The sequence below is a fragment of the Hyperoodon ampullatus genome, assembly GCF_949752795.1.
Source record: "Hyperoodon ampullatus genome assembly, chromosome: 15".
Lineage (NCBI taxonomy): Eukaryota > Metazoa > Chordata > Mammalia > Artiodactyla > Ziphiidae > Hyperoodon > Hyperoodon ampullatus.
Window position 1 is genome coordinate 15,606,020 of NC_136928.1, and position 12,788 is coordinate 15,618,807.

General features: G+C 37.3%; 1 protein-coding gene across 1 annotated transcript in view; it reads right to left on the reverse strand.

The window, feature by feature from the left end:
* Nucleotides 1-12,788, reverse strand: part of TMEM131 (transmembrane protein 131) — a gene marked incomplete at its 5' end in the record, with an annotated part of 192,115 nt that overhangs the window by 134,188 nt on the left and 45,139 nt on the right. Inside the window, one exon of the mRNA XM_079721265.1 lies at nt 4,484-4,545. Coding sequence (XP_079577391.1) covers nt 4,484-4,545 — 62 coding nt within the window. The remainder of the gene's footprint in view (nt 1-4,483; nt 4,546-12,788) is intronic.

Here is a 12,788-nt window from a genome sequence, read left to right on the forward strand (position 1 = left end):
TACACTGTTTTCTTGATTTTCTTCACATCTTCCTTTAGTTCTTTGAGCATCCTTAAGGTGACTGTTTTAAAGTAGATCTACTTCAAATTTGTATAGTAGAACTGCCATCAGCTCTTTTTCAGAGATAGTTTCTGTTGATTAATTTTTTCATTTGAATGAGCCATACTTTGTTTCTTTTTGTACACTGTGATTTTTTGTCTAAAACTGGATATTTGAATTTAATAATGTAGTAACTCTGGGTGTCAGATTCTCCTCCTTTTCCAGAGTTTGCTATCTGTTTGCTTCTGTTTATTGTTTTTGGTTTTATGATGTAGGTTATGTCTGTGCCAAAGATAAGCCTGAGGTGTAAACTTAAGGTCTTCTCAGGTGTTTTATGAACCTGGGTTTCTCCCTGAACATTCAAAGTGATTTTCTAATTTCCCCCATATATGCAGTGGCTTTTGAAGGTTGTCAGCCCTTTAAATCTTCTGGTTCACTTCAGGGTGAGGAACTTTTAACCATGGGGGAGTTGCAACAATAATGGCCGCCTGCCTCTCTGTCTAAACCTCTGCGATCAAAAGCAGCAATCAGGGCATGGATCCCCAATATTTGGAGGACAGAATCCTTTTCTGCCCACAGGCTTCTGCAAGCTGTGTGCAAGCTGTTTGATGAACATGCAGAGCTGCTTGCCACAGGGCAGAGGGTGAGGGTGGGTAACTGCTTCTAGGCTAAGAGCTGAAATGGACCATATTTTACTTTAATTTACCTCAAGCCTTCCGCTTGAAGCTATAAGCCTTCAAAAGACTCCAGAGTCCCAAAACAGTTATACTATTTTTGTTATTGGTGTGAGGTCAAAGTTTTATTTCTCCCATATAGATATTCACTTGTCCTAGCATCCTTTATTGACTGTTCCCCAATATTTTCTTTCCCCAATATTCTTCAGCGACACTTTATTCATAAATCAAGTATCCATATATGTGTGAGTCTGGCTAGACTCTGTTGCCTTTTCTGATCTATAGAAGTGGTAAAATTCATACGGCTCAACATAAACATAGAAATGCAGTTGTTTTTTATGTATCAACTGTTATCCTGCTAAATTGCTTATTGAATCTAGTAACTTATCTGTAGATGCTTTGGATGACCTCCATAAACTATCATAATATGAGGTGCATAACATTTTTTTCTTCCTTTCCAATCCTTTTAGTTTTTAATTCTTTTTCTTGTCTTTATTTATTTTTAAATTTTATTTATTTATTTATTTATGGCTGCGTTGGGTCTTCGTTGCTGTGTGCGGGCTCCCTCCAGCTGCGGTGAGCAGGGGCCACTCTTTGTTGCGATGCACGGGCTTCTCATCGTGGTGGCTTCTCTTGTTGCAGAGCACAGGCTCTAGGTGCGTGAGTTTCAGTAGTTGTTCTTGTCTTACTTTATTGGCTACAACTAGCATGATGTTGAATATAAGTGGTATTTAGTGGGCATCTTTGTTTGATCCATTCTTCATCTCAGAGATAAAACTTACAGCATTTCACTGTTAAGTATGTTGTTTACCATAGTTTTTTCCACACCCCTCCTCCTTAATAGATATCCTTTATTATATGTGTCAGCTGGAGTTCTCCGCAAGATCCTGAGGCAGAATCCTCAGTGTCTGCTCACCTTAAGAACTGACTCAGCTTCCTACGTTCTATATACCAAATCTTAGTAGCCTTGCCAAGCAGGAATTACAATGGTCAAAATACCAACTAAAGAAAACATGGGCTAAGAGGATTGCTACGGTTTCTAATCATATCCTAACATTACTAGTGATAACGCATGGAATGCACTGGAAAGAAATGCACATGCATCATACTGTGGAAAGAGCTCTGGAACCAGGAAGCTGAGTACTTACTGGATGCTGGATTCTCACTCTAGCAACTGAATATTCTATGAGCCTCGTTTTCCTTTTCTTTAAAAATAAAATAGGAAATCAAGTCCAAACTTTCTAGCAAATTTTTAATGTTTTTACAATTTTTACTGACTTACCATCAATTAATTTTTAGGACTTAAAAAAATCACCATGAGCCAAGCCACATGAATGTAACATAAATTCCACAATCTGGGAACGAATGCTCTCAAGCAAAATTCTAATTTTAAATAATGTAAAACAAGGCTGTTGCTTTGACTCTCTTCCTGCTTTAGCTTTAATTTAATTTGGAGAAACCCAATAAATATTCTGCCACAGAAATGCTACATTAACATACTTCTCTTCTAATCACAAGAAACCAGGAGCTGTTTAAGAAATAGCTGAACTTATTGGCAAATTATCGCCAGAAAGAATGACATTATGTCAAAATTAGAACAGTTGTTCCTAGGAAACATTCTTCAACATTAAAATGAATGATTTTTATAAATTTCTATTCAGAGGGGTCTTATGTTCTGTTACTTGCAGATATATAATCCACTATATACAGCATCTCAACATTAGGCATTCTGCAGGAGGCTTAGTGAGGTTTCACTGTGGCTGAGGTAACCAGTGGTAATACCTGCCCTTAACACTCCAGTCTAAAATTACCTTAGCTATAAAACTCTGAGGCCTCCCCCAAGCTCTGGTCCAAGCATTTCAGCAGATCCAAAGAGGATGAGCAAATGACATCCCAGCTGACGAGCTCTTCCACACCCAAGTCCTTTAAGATGTGAATTGACAGCCTCCCCCAGCAAAAACACATGTCAAGCTTCAGAATTTTCAAAATGGATTATCAACTTGCAACCTAGATGTCTAGTTCCTGAAGGACATAATAAATCCTTTTTCAGTCAGTAAAGGATAACTACACTCAGAGAATTTTTTAGAAATTCAGTCCTGAGTTGCCTGCTCTCTAGATCCTGCAAATCACCAAAAGGGAGATGTTTAAAACAGTGATTTCTATAGGTTCTCCAAGTTCTCACCTTGCAACAGATTAAAGAACTAGAATAAGAGACTAAGATCATTTTCTAGCAAGGTGGCTTTACAAAACTAGAGATCATTATATATCTTCAGTTGTTATTCACTTTTAAAATATAAAAAGCCATACAAAGACTTTCTGCAAGTACCATGCAGCCACTGCCTGCTGCGTTTCTCAACATCTCTTATGTAAAAGTAGAATAATAAATTTATTAAAAAATTTAGAAACAGGGAAAAAGTTTTCATCCGAAACATTTATTTGCTTCATTGTCAGAGAAAAAGAACCTTACAACCCATCACTTTTTTCCTTGCTTACTTTGTTTGGCTTAGTGTCTGAAATCTAAATTTATGCTAAAACACAAATCTTATTCCAAGTCCCTAGCAGAATTATTTCTCTATTGCCTTGATCTAACTTTAATTTTCACTTTCCTGCCTTTATTATAAGCTATAGGAGAACTATTTAAGTCATGTATTTAGTTATAAGTAAGTAAACAAATACATCATAGGCAGCATCATGTAACAAAGAGACTAACAATCACACCTGGAGTGAGAAGACCAGAATTCTAATACCCATGCCATTACTGCAAAGTCATGGGATCGTGGGCAACTTTCTTAATCTAAACCTTGGTTTCCCCTGAATATAACATGAATAAAAAAATTATCAGCCATGCTATCAAATAACATGGTATTTAAAAACACATGTGGGCTTCCCTGGTGGCGCAGTGGTTGAGAGTCCGCCTGCCGATGCAGGGGACACGGGTTCGTGCCCCGATCCCGGAAGATCCCACATGCCGCGGAGCGGCTGGGCCCGCGAGCCATGGCCGCGGAGCCTGTGTGTGTCCGGAGCCTGTGCTCCGCAACGGGAGAGGCCACAGCAGTGAGAGGCCCACGTACAGAAAAAAAAAAAAAAAAAAAAAAAAAAAAACACATGTTATTATTACAAAGGTGGTGAGTACTGTAAGACAAGCATAGAATATGAAAAAAGTTTGGAAGGAGAAAATCAGCCACAAAAATCAGGGTTGGTTAAGATGGCTTTTACTGTCTCTTTCGGCTCTGAAATTCTAGAACTGCTTTTTAGCTGAGAAGACTAAAATAGGCTTCACGGTGATATGTGAGCTACATCTGAAAGGCAGAATAGGATTTTTATCAGATTACACTTTCTAATTTTATGTATAATATATATATAAAGACATGGCTTAGAATGGCTAGTGGAAGGATGATATAGATGTAAATCTGCAGAACTTATATCCTCTGGAGAAGTTCTCTTCCAGATAAATATTTTGAGGTCCAACATCCGAATTCAGTGTTTCACTCACTGGCTCCATACTAATAGAGCTTACCACCAATTCCATTGCTCCTGATCTGACTCTCCCCACCTAACCTCTCAACATCCCCCAGAAATATTTTATTTAAAAGGTAATCCATACAGCTAAGAAGGTTTTTATTATTACCAATGACTCTACTGCCCTGTCTGCATATGAAGCTCATAAAATATATTTCATATGAACCAGTTATGTTTTAAATGAAAAATAATAATCAGATGTTATTCAAGGCTTGACACTGAGATAATTCTTCAAGCTTAAAATAAAATACCTGTAGAAGCCCTCCATCATCAAAACGCAGTACTTCTATTATGCTCTCCGACTGAATAAATGCTGTGAAGGAAACAAAACATATTATCACTTAATGGGAATATAAATTTCATTTAAATAAAATCTTTTAAAGTTAATTACTACAACTTAATATTTTGAAAATATACTGCTTGATGGTGACGGTTGAAGAGAAAAATCTGACTAGTTCTTCAGGATTTTAGTAACTATGAAACCAAAACAATACAACCCAATTGAAAGTATTTTTAACAACCTACAGGCTATGTAAGCCACTCACAAAATATTTACTCCTGCTATACTGCCAGAAAGCACAAAACAGTAAAATTCAACTAGATGCAGCTGATTATTTTCACTGATAGATTAACTGTAAATAACATAAACACATAGGAAACATCACTAGAGGATTTTATTTCCCCCAAAAATGGTAAGCTGAAGTTCTATATCATTTGCTCATTTGTAGTGATGACGGGACCTGGGATCAATGGTCAAAACTCACTTGGTGGGGGAGTGGGCAAGGAGAATGGCAAAAGGAGATTATTCCATTCCAAGAAACTGAGTACAATGCAAAGACAGGGTATTTAAAAAGCTAACGTACGTTTACCATACAATCCAGCAATTGTGCTCCTAAATATTTACCCAACTGATTTGGAAATTTATGCCCACACAAAAATCTGCAAGCATTTCCTTATAGCAGCTTTTTTTTTCATAATCATCAAAAACTGGACACAATCAAGATGTCCTTCAATAGCTGAATAAAGAGACAAATGTAGATTAACCATACAGTGGAATATTAGTGATAAAAAGTAAAAGAAAGGGCTACATGCTCTATGATTTCAAGTATATGCCATTCTGGAAAAGGCAACACTATAGAGATGGTAAAAAGATCAGTGGTTGCTAGGGGTTTGGAGAGAGAAAGGAAGGGTGGAATAAGTAAAGCATGGGGAATTTTTCAAAGCAGTGAAACTCTTCTGTATGATACTGTAATGGTAGATGCAATTAACTCTATGCATTTGTCAAAAGCAGAACTTCACAGCACAAAGCATGAACCTACTGTATGCAATTAAAAAAAATCATTTAGGAGATCAGGAATCCCAAGATAGACTACAGAATATGACAAAACAATTTAACTACATAGCAAAGGTATGAAACCATCTCCCTGAAGTAGAGTGGAGTGGGGAAAGGTGCTGACCTAAGTAATTTGGAAATGAGTGGAATCTGTAAGACTAAAGGCAACAAAAACTGTACATAAGCACTATCTCTAGTTAATAAAGTTATTTTCCACAGGGGTTTTGGGTTTAACCATCCTGACGCTGCTATACATGTACACTGGAATTGAACAACTAAATATATGGATGGTGGATGGTGAGAGATTTCTCACTGTCAGAATAAGAGTTTACACAAAAGCAAGGGAAGGAGGCTAGAACAATCTATGTGGTAATGGATTAGAGTTGGCAACATCAGTACAAACTCATGTTGAGCTTAATACAGATACAGATGGTTGCATATAGAAATATTTACAGATGTGCATGTACACAGGTTAGTATACACACATGGATTACAAGCCAGTAGCAAAAAGCACATCTACCACCTAGATCTTGGGTTCTACTACCATTCCCCAATAAAAGGAACTGGGGCTTCTTGGGGAAATGGCTGAATCTAGGACTGGGGCAGGAGATACACAAGATGAAATGGGAGCAACTTGTGCCAGAAAGTGCTTAAAAAAAAAAAAAAAAGGCTTACATTGATGGGAATATGTCAAACAGATGTAAGAGTTAACAGTAAGTGTTCCCAAATGGCCAAAGCTGGAACAACTCGGGCAATAACATACGTCAAGCAGTACTGGATTAAAACCCGAAGTATCAAATAAACAGCTGTGAGTCCATACTGGTATAAATGAATGAATAAATAAACATGGGGGAGAAGAGACAAAACTTTCAGGCAGAAGAATTCCAAACAATTTATATAGAAACTCTTCCACTTAGAAGGTGGAACATAGCTCCCCATTCCTTAAGCATGGGATGCATATAGTGAGTGACTCCTAAAGAAAACAGTATGGAAAAGAGGAAAAAAGGAGTAACTTTACAATGGAGAAACCTGACCAACGTTACCTCAGTCAGATGATCAAGGTCAATATCCACAGGGAAAGGTCATGTGGACAGTACCCTTGATAGGTCATAACAAAAATGGCACTTTATCTCTGTGGTCTTCCTCCCCAAATCACATAACTCCAGACTCATCATGAGAAAAACATCAGACAAATCCCAACTGAGGGACATTCTACAAGACACCTGACCAGTACACTCCTGAAAACTGTCAAGGTCATCAAGAACCAGAAAAGTTTGAGAAACTGTCACAGACCAGAGGAGTCTAAGGAGACATGACTACTAAATGTAATATGCTATTTTGGATGGGATTCTAAAAAAGAAAAAGGAAATCAGGTAAAAACTAAGGAAACCTGAATAAAATATGAACTGTACTTAATAATAATATACTAATACTGGTTCATTAATTGCAAAAAAAGTACCATATTAATGTGAGATGTTAATAATTGGGCAAACTGGGAGGGGGGTATAATATGGGAACTCTGTACTGTATTTAGAATTTTTATATAAATCTGAAACTGTTCTAAAATGAAAAGCTTATTTTTTAAAACGCATGAAACCATGGTGCTTCACTTGGCTTAACATGACCCTCACTGGCTCCTTTTTGTTGGTCTTTGGGTAGTCCACGAAGAAGCCTACTGTCTAATCCCATGTACCTGGCTTTTTCAGTATGACCAAAGCTGAAAGTCACGCAGCAGATGAGATGCCAGCTAATTAGATCACTTCACCTACTAGCATGGTGTCTTTCCTGCCTGCTGAGCATCGATTTCCTCTTATTCTCTTAATCACACCCTGATTTTATTTTGGAAAAGCCCTGTCCTCCATTTCTTGTGTTTCTCTTCAACCACAGCTCCAATTTGCTCTACCCTGCTCATTCCCCACCAGTTCTTCGTATATACAGAACATTCAGTAACACTGAGTGCGTGAATGAAATCCCACCTTTCTGCTCAGGTGTAAGTACTGGTATTTGCACACATTGATTCAAACGAACTCTTTCTGGTTACCTCTAGTCTTAGCTTGTAGCTGCCTTTCAAAAGTGAGGTCAGAGCTAATGGCTCCAACGGAATTACTGACATAGAGTACATGTGGAGTACACAAAAATGTCTCCAAATAAAGTGATAAACCATTAAGAAAAAAGAACTGTGAATGTAAAAGGCTCTGCCCAGCTCACCCATCCCATTTCTCATCCCATCCCCCACCCTTTTAACATAAAGTGAAATTTTAGATGATCCAGAAAACCGTTTTGTTATACTCCTGTTGAATACAGATTTACTGATGTAAGAACACAATGAACAAGAATTAACTGAACAGTCAGATGCTCACAATGTACAAAAAGTCTAGCTCCCAGTTAGACGCTTTCCATCTAGTTAGCAGAGAAAACAGACCAAAAAAAGTAACAGAAATGTGCTATATCTGGTGCCTGCAAATCGAGTTATGATATAATGACCATCACATAAGTTCTCACCATCAAGCTAGATCAGACCTTTATCTAACTGATGAGAACTTTACTAAAGAAAGAAAAGCAGTAATATAATTTGGGTGTATTGTATTTTTAATTAGGAGCTTAAAAAAAAAACAAAAACATGAATTACCTTAGTTGAAAAAAATTAAGAGCAGCAGCTATTTTATAAAGTCCTGAAAGGGAAATATTGTGTTATACATCAACAGCTTTCCTTAAAATATGTAGAAATGAACAGGATTCAACTCTGGCATAAAACAAATTAGAGTATTTTGCTTTAAATGATCAATCATAGTAACTTCAAATTATATGCCTAGAAAAACAGAATATGTACTTAATCATTTAATGTGTTAACAGTTATTAAGCTATACATTACAAAAACTAACCAAAGCAAGTCAAGTTCACACATCTCCATATCTCTAGATTTGAAACCACAACTGACAGCTACTTCCTCTCCCAAGAATTTTTGTCCCTTATTTTACACTCTAAAGGAATCCCAAACTGTCTCAGTGTTCCCCAGTTAAAGCAGCAATCTGATGTATCAGAAATAAGAATACTATCTAATAATTATCAATCACTGTGTTATTAAACTTCAAACATCCTATGACATAGACTTTATGGATTCCATTTGAAGATAAGCAGGCACAGCGAGGTTAGGCTCGAAGTCACTCAGCAAGCAAGTGGCTAGAGAGGGGCCATAAATTTCAGCAATGGGACCCCAGAGCCTATGCTTCTAAACCCATCACTATTTACTTTCAAAGTAAAGTGACACTAATGCTCACAACCAACAGTACCTTTAAGCAACCTAATTTTAAAAGTCAGCCATGTATTTCCAATAACAAGGGAGGAAAGGAGGACATATAAACACAAGAGGTTTCAGTTCTGGCTTTTATGATTCTATGGGCATTTACTCTGTGCAGCTGGGCTTGGTAAGACCTACTTTAAGCGCCTCATATTCACCCATATCACCATGATGTATGAGAGTAACAAAGACATTTATTTTCAGCGGAAAAATCTCAGTGTGTCAGTTATTTATCACTTACTTTCAAAACAGAAGATCAGAAATTGAGTTTACTTCCCTATCTCATTTAAATGACATTTAAATGTCATTTAAAAGAATGACATTTATAAGAATGACATTTATAAGACAAAAATATCTTCACTTTAAGGGCAAATCTTTCTCTACTATAATTAGGGTTTTTTTTCTTTTAGGTAGAGATTCTTTTTTCTGAACACTGCAAATGATGACTAGATGCAATGCTTGTTTTCAGACATCTTTTATAATAATTCATGAAAACAATGAATGTTGTAAATAGTAGGAATACATGTCATTTGGGCGTGTGTATGGGGGTGCAGGGGTGTGTACTGGGCATCAGGATCCTAGGCTGTCACCATCAAGTCTTTACTTTCTGGCCTTCACAGTCTCCTCACATGAGGGGAGGAGGCTGGACTAGTGAAATCCATGATTTTTTTAAAAATCAAGAGAAGAAAGGGGCACACAGGCAGGACTTGAAAGGACTCCCAAATCCTGCGTCAAAGAGCCACCCTTCCTGGAACCTCTTCTCATGGTTGGTGTCTCCCCCTTCAAGTCTCAGCCTCAACAGTACCCTCAGAGGGGACCCCCAGTGACTGCTCCAAGCCACTCCCTGTCCCCTCTATCCATGCCCTATTTTAACTCTTATCACAACCTGTAAACAGTTTCTGGTTTGCTTGTCATCTAGCACAGAGTCTGGAAAATGGAAGAAAAGAAATATTGGTTAAAATAATGGCATTACTATCTCAGAATTAATTATTGTTAATGATATTAATGTCTCTTTTATAGTTACACTTGTTCAGGATTTTATTTCAACAAAAGGCTCAGTAACAAATATTTTTAAACATTCTGGACTAGGTTTGTATGGGTCCCTTCTATCCATAAAGATACTTTATGACTGGAACCTTGTTTCTTTCCTCATTAATTTTCTTATCTGAAAGAAGTAATATACACCTACTTTGTTATCTTCTTCCCACATTAAAAGTGCAAAGGAATTCATAAGTCAAATTCCAATTTTATCAAGACCACTCAGTATTACCAACTTCCTAAAGAAAGGCTGTGTCCATGTTGTTTACTAAAACTCAAAATATAGTTTTACGTGACTCAGATGTGTTGGACATACACCACACATCTAAAATGGTGAGTCACAAATGTTTTTCAAAATTAATGTTATAACTTATGATAAAACACCATAATTTTTATTTTATCCTAAAGTGCTTAATTTATATAAAAAGATCAGCAAACTTGTTACAAAATGAATGGCTGAGAACCACCAATTACTCTAAACAAGCAACAGAAAATCACTAATACACTGAAGCTCACCCTACTGTGCTCCCTCATCCCTAGCACAAGCCAAAGTCAGTGGGAGCACCGAAGGCACCACACAAAACAAGCAGACCAAGGACTTCCCTGAAGGTCCAGTGGTTAAGTATCTGCACTTCCACTGCACGGGGTGTGGGTTCAATCCCTGGTCGGGGAACTAAGATCCCGCATGCCACGCAATGTGGCCAAAACAAACAAACAAAACAAGCAGATCAAAATACCACCACCAGGGCTCTGAAAATTAAGCTGGTTATTGGAACCATAGCCCACAACAGGATCTGTATGATAAACTGTCTCTCAACAGATGAATGGAGCAATAAAATGTGGTGTATAAATACAGCAGAATATTATTCAGCCATAAAAAGGAATCAAGTTCTGACACATGCTACAACACACATGGACCTTGTAAACATGTTGAGTGAAATAAGTCAGACAACAAAGGACTAATATTGTGATTCCACTTACATGAAATGTCTAGAATAGGTAAATTCAGTGAGTCAGAAAGTAGGTTAGAGGTTACAAGGCACTAGAGCGAGGGGGAGTGGGACTTACTGCTTAATGATTACTGAGACTCTGGGGTGATGAAAAAGTTTTGGAAATAGATGATGATGGTGGCACATAACTGTGAATGTAATTAATGCTACTCACGGGCCTAGCCGCTCCGCGGCATGTGGGATCTTCCCGGACCGGGGCACGAACCCGTGGTCCCCTGCATCGGCAGGTGGACTCTCAACCACTGCGCCACCAGGGAAGCCCAGTGGTAAATTTTATGTTACATACATATGCTACTAAATTTTTTTCTAAAAAAAAAATCACACAGACTATTTAAAAAACTACAGAATATATCTCATTAACTTAGACCCAAAAAAAATGTGCAAAAAAAATTTTAATAGGGCTTCCCTGGTGGCGCAGTGGTTGAGAGTCCGCCTGCCAATGCAGGGGACACGGGTTCGTGCCCCAGTTCGGGAAGATCCCACATGCCGCAGAGCGGCTGGGCCCGTGAGCTATGGCTGCTGAGCCTGCGCGTCCGGAGCCTGTGCTCCGCAACAGGAGAGGCCACAACAGTGTGAGGCCCGCGTACCGCAAAAAAAAAAAAAAAAAAAAGTTTAATATATTGAATCCAGCAATGTATAAAAAATTACACACCATGACCAAGTGGGATTTATTCAAGTTGTGCAAGACTGGTTCAAAATTTAAATATCAATCAATATAATTCACCACTATCCACAGGCTGAAGAAGAGAAATTACTTGGTCATATAAACGGAATCAGAAAAAGTATTTAACAAAAGCCAACACCCAGTCATGGTAAAAACTCTCACAAAATAGGAGAAAAGAAGAGGAAACTAAACCCAAAACAAGTACAAAAACGGAAATAATGTTAGAGTGGACACCAATAAAATTGAGAACAACAAAAAACAGAGAAATCAGTAAAACAAAAACTTGGTTCTTTGAAAAGATTAACAAAAATGACAAATCTTTAGTTAGGCTGACCAAGAAAAAACCCATAAATGAAACAGGGAACATTACTATTGACTTAGAAATAAAAAGGACCTACCAAGCTTATAGAAATAAAGGGATTATAAGAGAACAACTAGGAACAACTGTACACCAACAAATTAGATGAATGGACAAATACCTAGAAAAATACAAATAACTAAAATTAGCTCAAGAATAAATCTGAATGGACCTATAACAAGAGACTGAAATAGTAATCAAAAATCTTCCTACAAAGAAAAGCCTAGGGACAGATGGTTTCACTGGTGAATTCTATGAAACGTTTAAAGAAGAATTAACACCAATGCTTCACAAACTTTTCCAAAATAAAACAGAGGAGAAAACACTCCCCAACTTATTCTATGAGGTTTATTCTATGATACCAGGATCAGATAAAGTTATCACAAGAAAGGAACCTACAGCTCAATATCCCTTATGCATATGGATATCAAATCCTCAACAAAATAAAAAATACACATCCAGCAACATATAAAGAGGCTTAAACACCATGACCAAGTGTAAGACTAATATACTTTTTACACTACAAAGCTTCAGTGAAACAAATGAAAGATCTAAAGAAATGGAAAGACATAGGTTGGAATACTTAACAATGTAAAATAAAGATTGTAATACTCCCCAAATTGATCTTAGATTCAATGCAATCATTATCAAAATCCCACCTTGTTTTTTTCCAAATTGATCTTAAAACACTTAAGAAAATGCGAGAAACCCATAATAGCCAAAACAATCTTGACAAAGAAGAACACAGTAGGGGACTCACACTTCCTGATTTCAAAATTTATTACAAAGCTACACTAATCAAGACAGCATGGTACTAGGAATAAAGATAAATGTGTAGATCAATAGGACAGAATT